Below are 17774 nucleotides of genomic sequence, written 5' to 3'. Positions count from 1 at the left end.
GGTACCGCCAGAACCCAGAGCTCCATCTCTGCCTGGTATTGAGCCTGGGCCATGGGTTATGTAATATTTATGTTTTACTGTTGACTGCACCAGATGTTCACAGAAAATTCCCTCTGGAGCAGCCCTCAGCTCAGACATAAATAGCTGCCTGTCCCATGATGCCATTAACTGTTCCATGATGCTGGATGGAAACCAGAGCGCCTCGCACGAGACGTGCCGAGGCCGCAGGACCTTATTTTAGGGCTTAGGGTCGGGGTGCATGGCACCCTCTGAGCTGGCATGTGGAATTTCGTAGGGAAAATTTCACATTTGCAAGGCTAGACTTGCTTTTACAAGCAGCTTTTCATCATATGTAAAATGTGAAGTGACTGAATAGGGTTGTAGTTTGCTGAAAGAAAAACTTCTTTTCAGGGGATTTTTAGGACTCATTTGAAGGTGAAGTTTTATAGAGTAGCTGACAAAGGTCACCTTCCCTGAGGTTTTTTTAACTCTTAAACATTGACATATTCTTGTTTTTAAGTACCCCGAATGTTTTTCCCCCCTTGTTAACAACAGCTTCTTAATTAGAGATGAATTGTTTTATGTGATGGCTGTTCTTCCTAATCCCTGGCTGGAGAAGAAAATGTGGAAAAGGCTTTATTTAGCAGTGTCTGAGAAACTGCTGATTTTCCTGACCCTTGAGATTGCTTCTAAACTTCAAAAATAGGGTTGTAACAGGTGCCTATAGGACCTGCACTTGTCTTTCTTCAGTATTTTGGCAGCAAATCCCCCAAATCTGCCTGCTAATGGGAGATTTTGACCCTGTGGCCTTGCTGGACTGGCAGACTGCACTGTTGTAATGAGGAACTCAGTGACTGGTGCTCTATTTTGGCTTTAATGCTGCCACTTCACCTTTTACATCACAGATGAACATGGCATGTTAAATTGTTTTTCAGGATGTTCAGGATCCTTCAGTGACTGTGAGCTTCCCACTGGAAGAAGATCCAAGTGTTTCTCTTGTTGCCTGGACCACGACTCCCTGGACCTTGCCCAGCAATCTGGCCCTTTGTGTTAACCCAGAGCTGCAGTATGTAAAACTGAGAGGCAAGTGTTGAACACCTCTTCCTTCAGTGCCTATGGATATGTACTTGTATTTTCTATTTTAGACTGGTTTATGTTAAATTTACAGAACTTTTCTGGGGCTGAACCAGCGATAGTTTGAAGGATAAGATCCATTTTGGATGTGGCTGATGATTTCCAGTTGCTCTGCTCTTGTTATTTAACATTAATTGAGAGGACTATTCCTTACAAAATACTGATAGACGAAATAAAGAATAATTTAAAAAAAGTTGTGTGTGTTTGTAGTCTTTAATTATACCTTCACCTACAGACACCTCTCCCCTTTTTTTTTTTAATAAGAAAAATAGTGAGTAGGAATTTCCAGTTTCAGCATAACCACATGAATCTGTTGTCTGTTAAACATGAGGTCGTGCAGGACTTCGCAGTGAACTCCATGTGTTTGGGTTTTCTTTCTTTGAAGAGAACTAAGTATGTTTCAGTTTTCAAAAGTTTTAACATAAATTTGGTCATCTTGAAAAGAAATACTAGGTATTTTCAAACATAACCTCACTTTCCTGAGATACTGAGTTGGGTTTGGATGTCTCTGGCTCACTGCTATAGGACAGTGATCCTGAGCTGGCTGGGTAGCAACCTGAATAAAATTTGTCACTGAAATTAGGAAATCAGGGTGGTTTGGGATGGAAAATGAGTTTTCTTCATAACATTTCACTAATTTTTCATGTTGACTTCCTTTGTTGGTGTATGCTTCTTTTATAAAGAAATGCAAGCATGTAATTGAAATAGCTAATCTCAGGAAGGCTGCATGAAGTGCTATCATTGTCTTACAACTTAATAATATTGATTTTATGCAGTCTTTGTCCATCTTCCAATAATTTCCCTCTGTTTCAGTTACAATTTACTGAAACTTCTTAATTGCTTTTTTATTTGACTCAATAATAGACAAGGATTTCTACCTCTGCAACAACAAAACACACTGAAAATCAGTGGCCTGGGTTTTATCCTGTGGTTTCTGTTTAAACATAGCCTTTGGAAAGTGTTCCTTAACTGGCTGTGTGGGGAGGAAGTAGCTGGAAAGTAGTAAAGGATTATTCTGGGCAGTTTTATTGTTACAATATCTTGCATATATTGAAAGGTTTCATAATGGTGCAAATGAGGGGATTAAACTGAGATTTGTGAAACTCCTGTTTTATTTTATATTCTAGATAAAGCCACAGGGAAGATTTACATTTTGATGGAGTCCAGGCTGGTGGCACTGTACAAATCTGACAGTGAATATCAGATACTTGACAGGCAAGTACATGAATTATTATACTTGCTAGCTTTCAGTTTTTTTCTAGATCAGAAGTTAAATGTTATTAAGAAGATGGATTTCCCTGCATCTGTGTTTATATTGCAGAAATCTATAAAAGGAATTGAAATTTGCTGGAACAAATTGGTCTTGTATGTGAAGCTACAAAGAGAAAATGTTTCATTGGGTCCTTGTCTTGTGGTGGGGAAAAAAGGTTCCATTATCCACCCCCTCTCCTCCTTTGTGTTTACATTAAGGTAAAAGTTTGAGAAAATGCTGGAGGTGTGGTCCAGATGCTGTCCTCTACACATTATGTAAAGATTTGAAGGGAAATGGGCAAAACAATCCCATTGTTTTTAGCAAATAAATATTACTTCTCTAATTAGTGGCAGTCATTGCTTTCTGCAGGATGCTTATTCATCTTGATTAGGTGGAAAAAGAGGAATTATTTAAGAAGTCAGACTGGGCAGGGGGTGCAGGTATTGAATTCTGTAGCTCTTTTAGGCAAAATGTCTGTCTTGGCGTCTCTTGAACTTTTGTATAAACCAGCAGCCTGTTAAAGAGGTCAAATACAACAGATATTTGATTGCTCACTTTATTCAAACAAACCAGAAAACCCTACAAAACCCCACATAACCGCAATAAAAAAAAAAAAAAAGACTGGAAATGCTTTTGAGAATAACACCCCTTCTTCACTGGCATCAGTTATTTCTATTTTTGTCTTTTTATCAAGCAGTCCAAAGCTTTAAATTGAAAAAATAGAGGATATTTCAGCTAAGCACTTGCATGTAATCATTAAATTAGGGAAATACAGAGCTGGAATGTTTAAGATGTTTCCTGTTCTGATGGCTCATACTGTGACAGCTGAATAATTTTATATTTTCTGCATTGATTTCTGCCCTTCCCCCCTCTATGAGAATGCTCTTAATCTGTCACTTGGTCTGTACCAATTTAAGCTGGTGTTCAGTTTCTGAAGATGATGTTCAGTGCTCTCATTCTTCAGGCTTGGCTGAACTTCTGATCTCTGGAGTTTTTTCCTCCCCTCTGAGTCATCAGTGGAACCACTGAACAGTGTCAGTGTCGCTGCCAGGACCCCACTGGGAATTTTCTTTTGGTTTGATACTGAATTAACAACAACTTTCTCTTGAAGTGGTGGTGTATCCTCCAGTTCGAGTATTTGTGTGTATTGGAATGATAAAGTGTCAAAGCTCTCACTAACATTAAGCTGCTTGCTTGCTATCTAAGCTGGCAAGTCTGCCCCAAAAATTTTGGCTTTCTTTGGCTTGTTCTTGACAAATTCACATTGTATGTTCTTTAGCACTTCTCTTATGAAAGACTCTCCATCACTTGAAGTTGAATTAGGTTGTTAGACCTGTCTCAGTGGTTTTTAGGTCCAGCAGTGCTTCAGTTCTCTTGGGAAGTACAGATACTCTGTTCCTTTTTGGTCTTTTGAAACCTGTTCAGGGTGTCTAAAAACGTCTATCAAAACCATTTTATGTTCTTAAGTATTTTTCAATACATTTGCTTTGGGCTTAAAAAAGAAGCAAGCTAGCTCATATATTAAATTTGTTGATCTGTTGTCTTTTGTTTCCAAATTCTTCTTTTAATGTAATACTACAAATTTAACTTCAGTGTGACTGCAGTCATTCTATACCAGGAATGCCCAGAACATTTTGGCCTTCTTTTGATGTGGTGTCTTCAACAGAAATTTGAAGAGTCTGCTCTTTAAGGCAATAATACCTGTTTCAGGTGTTGTATTTATGTCCCTGACTAATGGTATTTCTAACACCACCACTCACCCCCTCCAATCTCTGATTATTTTGTAAATTTCCCTTTTTTTTAAACCTCTGCCCATCTATAAGGGTGCTAGCAAATCTCTTTGCAGAGCAGTATATTTTAACTCTTTTTGTATTAGTGTTATGGTCTCTTTTCAGGCTGATTTCTTTTCTGGTTTTGGTCATGCTCCAGTTTTTCTGTTATGTAATAATTAATTTTCTCAAATGTGAAATGTGAGACAATTAAAAGGTAGCTGGCAGTTGAATGGATCTGTGAAAGATTTAGATCTACAAGTATCTACGTTCATGGAAATGAACTTCACCACTTCTGCTCTTAATCTTTTTCTTTAGCTCACTTTTAAATCCTCAAGCAGACAGGCCCTTGAGGGAGAAATTAATGCAACTTAATCTATAGCAGGCATCAGGCTGGGGTCAGGGAATGGTCTGAGGAAAATGTTCAGTGTCTGAAGTCCCCTGATCTGGCTGCTGGGCACTCATGAGTTGGGCTGGGTGTGTTGCCCCAGTTTTGGCCATCGAGTGCCTTGTTTTATTTAGCACTGGTAGGATGTGATTGTTGAGCATTTCCATCCTCTTGTGTTAGATTTCAGTCCTTTGGCATATTAAGCATTTAATTTCTTAACACTGTTTTTCCTTGTCTCTTTTTGGATTCTAAAGAATGCAAACCAGAGATTTCTGAGAGTTAAGGGTTGCTGAAGTGATTTTAAACAAATGTTACTAATATAACTTAGGTCACAAGAAGGTGCCATTGTATAAATTTTCAACCTGAAGTTCAGGACTTTGACAAACAAAGTATTTCAGATCCCAAAATGAAAATCAGGAATGTGGCCCACAACCTTTACCTTTCTCTGACTTATGTTAAATAAGAATATAACTTCTTTTTTTTTTTAAGCCAATTCTGGTGCTTCACATTCTGTATCTGAGCATTCCCACATCTGTGTGCCTGAGCACTGAGATGCTTTTCTCTCATCTGATCCTGATTAACCACCTCAAACATTCCTAAGCCTGTTTGTAATATTAAAACATACAAACCATCTGCAAAGCTGGGGCTTGAAATAGAAATCTCCCCTATTCCTAGAGGATATTGTGTGTGCTGAGCTGAGGAGTTGTGCTCTTGAACTTGGCAGTAAATGCTTCTGCAGGTCCTTCCTGTGCAGTGAACAGCTTTGCAAAGTCCTCCACTTTGAAGGAGTCAAGTGTTTTATGGTTTGGCCATTGTTTGGAAGTTGTAGGTCAAGGACAGAGTAGGGAAAGAGACCACAGCTGGGACACAGAGAGCCAGCCCATCTATTACATTATGTTTTAGTGGATTTTTCCCCTGAAGTTGGACGATTTAAGCACTTTCATGGGAGTTCTGAGCTGCAAATCCCAACCTGATCACTGCCTTTGTCAGCTGCCGTCAGGGCCTGAAGGGAGCCAGGCTCCATCTCTGCCTCCCATGCCTTGTCTGGCTCAGCTGGGTCTCAGCCAGTCCTGTCTGTGTTGGGTCATTCCCTGAGATGCCTGTGGAGAGTTTGGATGCTCAGTTTAGAATAAGGAATGAGGCATCTGAGCTTCACAAGCTGCAGTACTGTGTGCCACTGTCTTCTGTGCATAAAACTTCAGGTGTTTTGGATCATTATTTCGTGCTCTTGGACATGCTGAGCTTTCTTGTTATGATTGCTGTGTTTTATCCAGAAGATTCTTGCCCAGTTTTACCATAAGGAACTTGTCATTAATGCTTAATTCCTTTATTAATTTACATTGATTATTTGACTGAAGTCCATCAGGTACAAGTTGTTGACTGGTAGCAGAGATGCATGAAAAGACATTGTTTTTTCTCCAAGTTACCACAGAGGTAGGAAGTAAACTTAAGGAAATTATTTTCATCCTTTGAAATCAAATTCTGTCAGGGAGGTAAAGAAACAAATAGGAAAAAAAAAATTTCAAGTTGTTAATTTGTGTTCTTGTAAATCTTTCTCCGCAGGTTTCCTGGTATTGTTCTTAAAGGCAAGAAATACAAACCACTCTTCGAATATTTTATTCAGGTAAGATGAACCAGTTTGGTGTGTGATACAGGATAGAAAGACAAAAATAAAACCCATTCTGAGTATTCCTTATTTATTTTATAAAAAGATCTTAGGTTCTAATAACAAACTCTAGATTGTCTTGAAGTACTTAAAAAAATGCAGGGAAACTTCTGTACCTTTCTTGGTTGTGTCCTCACTTTCAGGAGTGTATTGATTTGCAGTCTGTTAAGCACAGAACTGTGTGAAGATCTGTGGCTTGAAGAGTAATTGACTTGGAGGCCTTCTGGAGAGGTGTGAGATTTAATCACACTTGACACTCTTTAAATGAAGTACACAGGTGTCTGGGCTATGGGAAGTCATTAAGTCATGTTAGGGATGTCACATTTTACTGTGTCACTGATTTTTGATGCAGTTCTTTTTTGTGTGGCTCGTGGCTCTGCTAGGTTCTGAGCAACTCTGTTTTGCTGTGTGTGTAAATATATGTCTATAAACATAGAAATATCTATATAAAATGGTATTTTGTGTTACAGTGCAAAGAAAGAGGTGCCTTTACTGTGGTAGTGGATGGTTATGTGAAGGAGGAGGAAGGCACAGGAGTTGTCCATCAGGCTCCCTATTTTGGTGCTGTAAGTATAACTACACTGTAGTGTATCTGTAATGTTAATTTTGGCCAACACACATTGCTTGGCTTTCCAGCTCCTGGGGACTCTCAGGGTGATCATTCAACAATCTTCCCATTTGCTGCTTAAAAATGTAAGAAGATCATGTAGCTTTGTATTCTCATGAGCTCTTCCACTTAGGGCCTGTGCTAGGCTGGAGATTTTTGTGTCCCACTCTGGGGTTTGTGTTGTGGTATGTGAGCTGAACTCACCACTGGGTCTTCTGGGTGTCATTGAGCTCAGCTTTTCTCAGAGTCTGAAGCTGGAGCTTTGGGAAGGGTTGATCTGTAGCATTGGTAGTGAAAACTGGCTTTGCTAAGTGGTGATTTTGGTTGGGAACAGCAGTTCTGCTCAGCACACTGCCCCTCTTCAGTGTTTCAATTTCATTACTCACTGGGCTTTTAGAGAATGAGAAAATGCTTTCACTGCTTTTGTCCTGAGACTTCATCCCTTGGTGTGAAAGGATTTTGTTGCATTCCATTCTTTTTTTTTCTGTCTTTATTGTCCCTTCCCTCAGTCTGTTCTTTTTTAAGGCTAAGAGGAATAATTTGTCATGGATTTAATTATTTCAGTTTTTAGACACTTGAATTAAATGCACTAGTTTAGGCTCATTGTCCTTTTTGGAGAGTGTCCTGTCTTCAGCCATTATTCAAAGATGCCCTCAAAAAACTTGCAGTGCCTAGCAATTAGCAATCCCTGGACCACGAGCTCTGTCATAATTTCCAGAGAAACTTGGCATTGGCAACAGACCTCTTTGTATTCATGTGAAATAGCCCATCCTCTTCCATCCTTTTCCCCCTGCATTTTGCTGAAGGGAACATCCATTGTGGTGGTGTTTCCCTTGTCAGGATGATGGTTGATATGAAAAGATGTTCCAGCTTAATATAGCTCTGAATAAAGAAAATTAGAATGGGTTGTGTAGCAGTTAATAAAGAAAATGGTGGTGGCTGGTCAAGTGTCCTCAGGAGGGTAAATCCTGTCCCACTTCTGCTCCTCAGACTCTCCCCTGGAGCTGAATCTTGGATGTTCCAGAGGGGTGAGAGTTGATTTAGAGTCAGGAGCTCTTGCTGTGGGAGATGGAGGGAAGGAGGGGGAAGAGGTTGCCAGCAGGGAAGGAGCTCTGGAAGAAGCTTTCCCTGGGCTGCCTTAAGTGTGGTTTGTGTATTTGCACAGTCCAGTTAAATGTATTGGAAACAGCTTGTTGGAAAGCTTGACTGGCCTCTTAGAGCAAGGATTATCTGCCCTGTTTTATTTGATTTTTTTAATAAGCCCATTGAGTTTTGTAAACACTGAGGAAAAAATATTTCTCTCTCTCTCTCCCCTGGGAAATCAGCAATTACTTGTAAAACATTTTTTTTAGGAAAAAACCTGAGAGTAACAGTTAAATGCTTCACAAAGAAAAAAATACATAAAACATTGTGTGAGGAAAAAGACATCACAAAGAAAACCTTGCACTCATCAGCTAAGGAGAGGTTTGAGTAGATAACTTTTGGTGCAGAGGCCTAAGTCAATGGCCTGTGCTGCCTTCACAAGGAAAGTGCAGAGTGTGTGTTGCACTTAAAGCTGCTGCTTCTTTTTGGGGTGCATGTAATTCAGTTTTGACAGCCCCTGGATCATTTCTGTTCAGAAAAGCTCCCAGAGGTGCTGATGTAGGCTCAGGATTTCATTATTACACAGGAGGCTCTGTGTAGAATACTGCTGGTATTGCTTGTAGGCCTTCAGAGAGGCTTAGCTGAAAGAAGGGAGATGGTTCATGGCAGCAGACAGGTGTGTGTTCCTGGTTAATTGGCTCCTCTGCACCTTCACCTCTGTTGGGGTGAAGGTAAATAGAAAAGGAATAACTGCACCAGGATGGTCAGAGGTGAAGAAATAAAGCACAGTCCTTCACAGCAAGCCTCGAGTCTTGTCTCTGTTCCTTCCCATCAATATAAGTGAGTCTCTTTGATAAATACCGTTGGAAAGGCAGGGTTTTATTTACTTATTTATTTAAAATCCTACTTACTGATACGTGTTCTGTATTGCTGATAGCTCAGCAATGTATCCTTCTCCAAGAAAATTGAAAGTAAAAATTCACTTTCATTTAGTTCCAGATGTAGTTTCATTGTCTTGTGATGCCTTTGCCAAATGCAAGCTGCCACACCATATCAGAGCACTATTATTTCAGTTCAAAAGACATCAAAATTAAAGCTCACAGAACAAGACAAACCTGTATTAAAAACACTGTAAACTCATTGTACCTCCAGATTTACATGACACTAAAATTCAGCTGCTCAGGTATTTCATCATATGTAGATGTACCTGCAGTCAACTTAAAAAGCTTTAGTAACACTAGAATTTGCATAGAAGTTTTTAATTTGCAGTACTGCTAGTGCCTGCTCATGCTGTGACACACAAGTTTCATAGATCTGTTACTGATGCACTTTTTTTTCAGTACCTGACACTTTTGGCAAAAGTGATACTGATTTCTGCTAAGAAGTGCTGAAGGTGAACATTTGACTTCGTGTTTCCGTGGTTTTGTTAAAATTTCACATAAAAAAGCTTTTGATTTCTCACAAATGACCTGTACTTATTAATTTTGTGTATTACAACTTTTGTATGTAATCTTTTGAGGGATTTTGAGGTACAAGAGTGACCACTGTAGCTCCTATCCTGAAAACAACTGATGTTGATCTTAGCTTTTTTTTGAGCTTAGCACTTGTGGATTCCTTATATGTGCCTGAATGTATTCTTGCCTGGTGGTTACTGAGGGAAGTCTTCATGAAATCAAATGGCAGCTCACTCTGGAGAGCTTCCATTGGAGTTCAGTTGTTGAGGAGCAGGGGGCTGGTGCAGACAGGCAGAGCAGCAGAGCCCTTTGTGTGCGCTGGCTGCAGCCGGGCTGCACATGGAGCTGAAGCACCCCTTGAGCCAGGTGCTGCCCAGGGCAGGGTTTGCTGTGCTGCCATCCCTAGCAGGGCTCTGAGTGTGCCAGGCTTTGTGGTCTGTGCTGCCTGCTGCTTCAAAGCCTTGAACAGCTCTCTGCCAAAGCAGGGCTGCCATCAGCTCTGTCATCCTGCCTGTGTTTTAAAGCCTACAGCTCCCTGTGCCTCTGAGGGGAGGCCAGCAGAGAAGGGGCTGATCTCAGCCATGTCCTGACTGCAGGAGCTGGGTGGCAAGGACAGGGGGAATAATTGTGTCATGCTTTCTGCAGCTGCTGGACAGGGCTGTGCTCGGGTGGGAGTGCTGGAGCTGCAGGGATTTGTTGTTTCTATGTGTAAAGCTTTGGTCCATGAAGCAGCCAACTTCGCCATCTGTGGATGAATTTCATCCTTGTAAAACACAGCAGGTCTGGCTTGGGGGAGCTGGGAGCCTCAGGGATAGTGGGGAGTGCTGGAGGGACGGGATGAGACCACCCAGCACATGGGAGCCCTGCCCTGGCACTCTAGAGCTCGCTCACCTGTGTTGGATAGGGCCGGGGGAGGAGAGCTCAGGGAGCTCTGGAGCACTGCCCTGTGAAATGTGTATTTACACCCTGTCCTTGGGCAGCCTCAGAGGGTGCTTTAGGTGCAGCTCCTGTGAAACAGCTGCTGTGTATCGTGTCAGGCATTGCTGTGACTGGGTAAGATACAGAGTTACTGCCATTCAGCCTGGAAAGTAAAATCAGAACTTTTCTATCCCCCTACTTATTTTGTTTTAATCTTTTCTCTGATGCCACTTTTGTTCAGTCATGTTCAGGAAAGTCTGAAGCAACTCTTGGTTTTGTATTTTTTTTTCCCCTTACTGCTACAGGAAATTAAAAATCTAAATGGAGTCTGGCCAGGAAAAAAACTATGATGTTGTCCATGTGTGGTTCTTGGTCAGTAGCATTGCCTATGGGCCAAAAAAGATTGAGAAATACAGGTTTAAAGGCTTTGGATTGTTGAGACATTCAGAAAATGGGACTGCTTACGTGAAATGCCAGAATTAGATTGATTAAAACAACCTGCTTTCTGAAACATGCCCTGTTGGCTGGAGAGCTGGGCAGATCCAGGCTCTGGCTGGGACAGGAGCAGGATGGAGTGGCTGCAGTTCCTTTGCCATGCAATGGTTGCCTGAAGCTGTTCACTCTGTGTGTGTGTACTTAGATACATGAAATACGTGTGTGTATATGCACTGATGTGCATAGAAACACATGCACATATCCCCTGTACTAGGTGACAGTCTGAAGAAATCATAATTTTCTGCATGAATAAAACTACAATCCTATAAAAGAGGACTTCCTCATAAGTATTTGGGATTAGTGAAGGCTGAGTATTTTGCTATTCTTGTCCAGTCATCGCATTTTCTGTTCAATATTTCATTTCAGTTTCAAGGCATGGATATCTTACCCAGTATTTTGTATTCTTACAGCTTGGTGCTTGTCTCTTTTGCAGGATGATTACAGAGTCTGCATGGATTTTAATATCATTCAGAAGGACTCTGTGCCTGTGTGTCCTGTTGATGCATCAGGCTGCTTCACAGCAGAAGTGGCTGACTTTGCTGGGCAGTATGTGAAGGTCAGTGGGCCTGAGACAGTAAATTACTACTTTAATCAAGATACATTTTATGTATGGTAGAAGCTTTCTTTTCTTTCCCTGTGTGGGCTTGTTTTCAATGTGTGACTAGTATCTTGATAAATTAAAATGTGTTTTAACATTTGCAACAAGGTTGGAATTGTTTATTAAGCAGCTGAGAAAAAAGTTGAAATGCAAGTATTGTTATCTATCTGTGGTGAGAGGGCAGAGGAGTATCCTGTTTGCAGCTGCTCCAGAGAGCCTCTCCCTCACTCTGAGCTTCTTCCTGACAGAAATGTCATGTCCAGAGTCTCCAGGCACATGTGCAGGGCCTCCCTCACCTCTGGATGACTCTGAATTTCCAGGTGCCATCATTAAGTTTCTCCTAGCCAGTTAATGTAATGTGACCCCTAGGAGGGAGAAATTCAGTCATTTCCCCACTTGTGGGCTGTGTTGCAGTGGGAATTTACTTGCCAGCAGATGCAGGAGAATCCCTGGGAAAAAAAACCCACAGGAACTCCACATTGCTCCAGATGCAAATCCCTAGCAGGGAGTGCCTCTTAAATTCAATGCCTGAGAAAACAAATTGCTTTTAGCCCTGCTGCTCCAGTTTGATATAAAGCATGTCCCTGTAAACAAATGCAATGCAAGATTTTACAGTCTTTTCCAATTAAGTTGAGGGTTCAATCAGCTATCTTTCTTTCCTGTTTTATGCATTAAGGCAAATAAGAGGACACTGGAGGCTCCATGTTTAGCTTCTTGCTGGTAAAAATCTGAATTTAAGGCTCTTGGAAAATTTTCTTGTGATACTGAATTTTTCACTCATAGATATTTGTATATTTTTTTCCTTAATGTTCTATTGACACTTGTATGTTCAGTAGATTGTCTTAAATTATCAATATGCAGCTTTCACTTCCAGTTTAGCATGTAAATCCCAGTTAGTTAGTGAGCTACTATGAAATATGTTTCAAATTCTGAAATTTAGTCACTTTAGAGGAATGTGATATCAGGAAGTTTAAATATTAGGTAAAAAGCACTATGTGATTTCCTGCCACAAAATTAGAAGACTCAGTCATTAGATATTAAATAATGTTTCTGGTTTGTATTGGTGCTTCAGAAAATTTGAATTTTACACACAGTTGTGTGTATGTGTGAAGAGAGTTAAAAGGACTGATGCTTTAATGTATAAATTTTAATTTATCCATATAGCAGAGACAAATTGAAGACACTGTAAATAAACAGGGTTTGGAGAGCAAATGACTTTGCAAATGTAGTGTTTTACAGTGCCCCTGCAGGAAATGTATAAACTTGATAGCAGTTTTATGTCTGTGTGTAAATGTTGGGTTATGCATAGTTTTTTTAAAAATTAATTTTAGTAACTGAGACAAATCCTGTAGTAGCTTAGTGAAATGTGTATTCCAAGGCAAATGTGTGTTTTTAGGATGCAGATAAGCACATCATCAAATGGCTGAAGGAGAAGGGCCGGCTGATCCATAGCACCACCTTCCAGCACAGCTACCCCTTCTGCTGGAGGTAAGCACACACCTGCACCTGCCTTGAGCTGCTTTCTAACTGAGAAATTCTTCAGCTTTCTCCCATATTTTCCCCCTCCCTTACTTAATTTTCCTGACAAAACTAAAAGTAACACAAACTGAGATTATTAATTCAGGAGAGCTCCAGGTTTGGTTTAGTTGTCAAGGAATTTTTCTCTTTTTTTTTTTTGCCATAAAACTGATGAATTTAGGTGTAGTGCTGAAATTTAGCTTCTATTTATGATTTTATATGTGTGTTTCTGTAGTTTGTGTTGCTCATTTCTCGGTGTAGAACTCCTAACTAACCACCTCGTGTAAAAAGGTTATTTTTTGAAGCAGCTGAGTGGTGGGAAAGGATTTTTTTGATACCCTTTGAATTGTATCCAAATAAGCATATCACCGAAGGTGTTTAGATGTTTGTGTTAAAGCTTTGTATGTTTTGAATAAAATGGCTAAAATATAGCTCTTTTGAACCTTGTAAGATGACTTGTTTCTTTCAAAGAATCCCAGTTGCTTAAAATGTGGAAACATCTCCCTAGGTGGATGTCTCTGGGGGAAGTCTCCATGTGGAATTCTCCATGGGCCTTCAGTATCAGTGAACAAACAAGTTTTCTTTCTGAGGAATACAGGCTAGACAGATTTAATCTTGAAACGAAGCTTGTTTTTATTAGTGTGCTCCCTGGTTTGAAATTTCCACGGTTGATGTTGTAAAAAATCACCAAACAATATCAAATTAAAAAAAAAGAATCTTCAGTAACCTTTTAGTAGAGTATTAAATTCTTATTATGAGCAAAGACACACTTAAATTAAAATATCTAATTTAATTACTGAAATGGCTTGAAGATTTTGAGTCCTATCTGATGTATACAGCACCTGTACTGAAATAGCTGTGATAAAAGCTCATCTCTCTGTCTGGCTCTGGCTCTGACTCTGCCAGGTGAAGTGTTCTAGCAGGGTACATTTATCTTTAATTTATAGCAAAAATAACCTTTGCTTGCTCTTGAACAGCAGGATTGGTTTGTTTCTAGCAGCTGCCTGGAGGAGGAAGGGAAATTGCCCTTCAAGTGTTACGTCCTTGATGATTTGGGACAGTTTTTGAAAAATGGCAGGACCAAAATCAAGCAACGCTTGTGTTTTTCTTGTGCAACAACTCAAATACCCAGTCATGGCCTTCTGAGACAAAAGCAGGGATGCAGAAATGCTGATTCTGTAGAAGATCCTTAATCCTGCCACGCTGTTGACATTTTTGTTGATGGATGATAAGTTGCAGGCAGCACCTAGCAGCAAATTATCCGGTGGGAAGAACCGAACAATGAATTCTACTTGCAAAGCTCATTTCACTGCCATCACAAATCAAACCATAATTGGAATATGCTAAAAGTAGAAGAGTAGTTCTTAACTTTGAACATAGTTATAAGTTATTTTGATTAATGGAAGAAAACTTTGCAATCAGACTCTTCTTAATGTACTACTGCTTTTCCCTGAAACCAAGCAGTTGTTGAATCCTTGGGATGTTGAGAAATTTGCCTTCTTTTTTTATGTATCATGAAATCAGGGTCCTTCTCTGTGTAGTAACTTTCTGTCAACTAAACTTTAAAATATGAAAAACGCAACAGCTAGGTAAGGACACAGCAGATAGTTTTCACTTAAATTTGTCTTTATTGCTGAAAATGGAGGACATGGTCAAAACTGCTCTCTGCACGTGTGAGATCTTGGGGGTCTTTGTCTGGGCAACAGTTCAGCAGCTGTTGGACGTGACAGCTGGGGTGTCCCTCACAGCTCCTGCCTGCCATTCCTTTAGGAACAGTGTTGGGAAGATGGCAGATGTGGAGGTTTGGCTTTTCCAAGCCAGAGAAGGCAAAGCCAAGAAGCATATTTGTAGCACAGGCTCAATTATTGATCATTTCATTCCTAAATTACAAGAAAATGGAACAGGATCACAATTAATGTGATTTTATTCTTCTGATGTGTTTCTAAATGACCTGTCTGTAAGGAGAACAAAACTTAGTTCAGCTGGGATAGAGAGGAATGGTTAGGCAGGAACTTTGTGAGCATCAGACTTTGACTTAAGGTCTGTCTGGGTGGTTTTCCCCTTGTGTTGATGGAAAGCAAAACCCAGCAATGAGTATTTCTCATTTAATTCTACAGTAAAACCCAGTTCAATCTGGATTCCTCCACCTTCTCACCAGTCATGAGGGGCAGAAACGTGGGAGGTGTCACTGCTTGGGCAGTTTTTATTGTTTTGTTCTCTCCAGTCTCCTGCTGAGGCACTGCTTGGTAGTACAGCCAGAAGAAAAATATTCAGAGAAAGTTTGCCCTCTCCCCTTTACTGGTGACTTCATGTAGGAGGAACAGAGCCCTCTGGGTGCTTGGAGTGGTTATGAGGTGTTACAACCTTGGTGTTGGGTGGAAAGCCTGGGGAATGGTTCCCCTGCTGGGCCTTTGTCATGGATCTCCCTGCCTCTGAAGCCATTCTGCCCCTGGACCAGCCAGCCCCACCTGCTGCTCTCCTCACAGAGCTGGGCTGCCACCATTATCCCAACCTTCCTTTCCCAACATGCTAAGACCATGTGAGAATTTTTAATATCAATTTTTAATATAAAATTTTTATTCTCCTTGTTTCCAGTTCCTCAAGATCTTGTGATGGCAATTTATCACTTTTCAGCACCTCTGAAACAAGATACTTGGTGAATTCAGAACACCTTGTAGTTTGGGGAATGCTTTCTTTTTTACTGGGATCTTGCTGCTGTGTGAGCAGTGAACTCAACTGTTCCCCTTTTTTAGTTGTTAGGACTTAAATTTGTGTAGCAAACCATCAGTAGGTTTGCATTTAATAGCTAGGACACAGCTACATTATTATTACTTTGAGCTTTCAGCATTTCCTTTAAGGTTATAGGTACTTTAACACTTAAGCACGTGGAAACATACAGGTTATAGTTAAAATGAAAAGTCTTTTGAAACGTAGTGTTAAAAGAAACAATGTGCTTTTTATTGTTGGGCTTTGTGCACTCTGAGTTCAGCTTTTAAGGTCTGAACAACCTTTGCTGTGAGTTTTCTTTCTTTTGTGGGTCAGGCAGGTGCACCTTTAGCAAGTGCTGGCACAGTAGCAATTTTAATTTACATCATAATCTGCAGTAGTTGCTGGATTTCAAATGTGTTCTTGCTGTGGATATAAGTAAAATGAATTAAACTTTGGCTGTTTGTAGTGCTGACTGCACATGGGAGATAACAGGAGTCTCTCAGAGTCTTTGCTGGTGAATTTTTGTGTATTGCCAAGCTCTGAACCAAAGTGACTTAAACAAAAGTAATGTTTTTCAGAAACATTTTGTGGGGTGGATTGATGCTAAAGGAGAATGAGCTTATCTCAGTGGTGTTCGCTTCTCTGTACCCACAGACAGATCCCATCCTCTAGGGCTCTTCTCCCTCCTCATCATGGAAGAATGGGATGGATGGGAAGGATTAGAAATGTCTGAGCTCCTGCTAGTGACCTGTGCCCACTGTTAGATCCCAGGATCCTTTAGAAGGATGTGCTGCCTGAACAGTTATTCAAGACCTTAAGCAGTTATTATGGAACTGATAAATCAGGGACTGGGTTGGAGCACTGCAGTCAGATGCTTGGAGATACCAATTTTCCCAAATAATGTAGGAAATTGCTCAATCTGTGCTCTGGCCAATTGTGTCTCCATTTCTAAGCAATCCCAAGTTGTGAAACTAACTCTCCCCCCATAAGGATTTTCTTTTATTCCTTATTGAAGTAAGGAATATGTTAAGATATATTTAAAACTTCTTTTATATGCTAATTTCTTGCTTTCCCTCTCCTGGAATGGCATTTCCTTCTGGTTAACCCTAGGTACTGTTACTTCTTTATGATTTGTGATTATTATTTTAAATGCAAGTAGTAAAAGCGCAGCATAATGTTCCCTGGCTTTTCAGGCTCATGTACACATAAAAAGTGATGCAGAATGAGCTCATGTGGAAGACTGAAATATGACTCATTTTAATAGTTACTGAAGTTCATCATGTTGTACTATGTAGGAGCACAAATTTCAAATTCAGGTATCGTTTGAACATTCTCATGATTGCTCTTGCTATACAAATTCCTTGAATTACTGGATTTGAAGGCTGTAAAGTTTTTTTTCAGGACTAGATTTCAAAATAGTAGTGCACATAAGTGTAACAGTTTATGTGATTTAACAAACCAAACAAACCCCAACCTTTAACTGCGATAATATTTCAGCAGCAGTGAACTCAGTCTGTGAAAAGGAGACTGTCATGTGCAAAAATAAATATTAAAGAGCACTTTATAAATAACGTAGCATTTAAAAATGTGTTTGTTTGTTTTATTCCCTTCCCTGCACAGGTCAGATACTCCGCTGATCTACAAAGCTGTGCCCAGCTGGTTTGTCAGGGTGGAGCACATGGTGGACAAGCTGCTGGAGAATAATGCCCAGTGCTACTGGTAATGTGTCCTGCAGAAATCTGATTTATTCCTTTCCCTGGAGTGGGAGGGTAGGGGGTGTGTGCTGGAGCTCTCCAAAGCTATTCCCCTGTTCCTATCCTCACTCTGCTTCACATTTCCTCTCTTTTTCAGACAGTGCTACTGGGACCAGTTCTAAACAGTGTTTTATCTCAGTTCTATCAAGGTTGAATATTTCCTAGTAATTTACAGGGAAATACACTACAGGGTCATTAAAAGTGCCCTCCAATCATGGTATGCAAACCTAAACAATTCCGCATGAGAGAAACTGCAGAGGAGAATCATCCTGCAGGAGCAAGGATGTGCTTCCCAAAAGCCTCCACCTGAGACAGTAATAGAGGCAGCTTAGTGCTGTGTATATATTGTTCTAAATTAAACTAATTTTTAGACAAGTTGTGGGTTTTTTAATCTAGTTATTACAGATAAGGTTGGTTAGTTCATCATAG

At 40.3% G+C, this 17774-nt stretch overlaps 1 protein-coding gene across 4 annotated transcripts in view; it reads left to right on the top strand.

Annotated features, from left to right (window-relative positions):
* The window catches only part of IARS1 (isoleucyl-tRNA synthetase 1), a 92111-nt gene that overhangs the window by 17948 nt on the left and 56389 nt on the right, over positions 1–17774 (top strand). For all 4 annotated transcript variants that reach the window (XM_041427552.1, XM_041427549.1, XM_041427551.1 and 1 more), the window contains exons 8-14: positions 936–1083; positions 2262–2349; positions 6107–6167; positions 6680–6775; positions 11200–11322; positions 12761–12852; positions 17212–17310. In XM_041427552.1, the coding sequence (XP_041283486.1) occupies positions 936–1083; positions 2262–2349; positions 6107–6167; positions 6680–6775; positions 11200–11322; positions 12761–12852; positions 17212–17310 (707 nt within the window). The remainder of the gene's footprint in view (positions 1–935; positions 1084–2261; positions 2350–6106; positions 6168–6679; positions 6776–11199; positions 11323–12760; positions 12853–17211; positions 17311–17774) is intronic.

This window comes from Onychostruthus taczanowskii, unplaced genomic scaffold (assembly GCF_017590055.1).
Source record: "Onychostruthus taczanowskii isolate IOZ18803 unplaced genomic scaffold, ASM1759005v1 scaffold116, whole genome shotgun sequence".
In the NCBI taxonomy this organism is placed as follows: domain Eukaryota; kingdom Metazoa; phylum Chordata; class Aves; order Passeriformes; family Passeridae; genus Onychostruthus; species Onychostruthus taczanowskii.
Note: the sequence above shows the minus strand (reverse complement) of the source record. Positions and strands in the feature narration are given on the sequence as shown.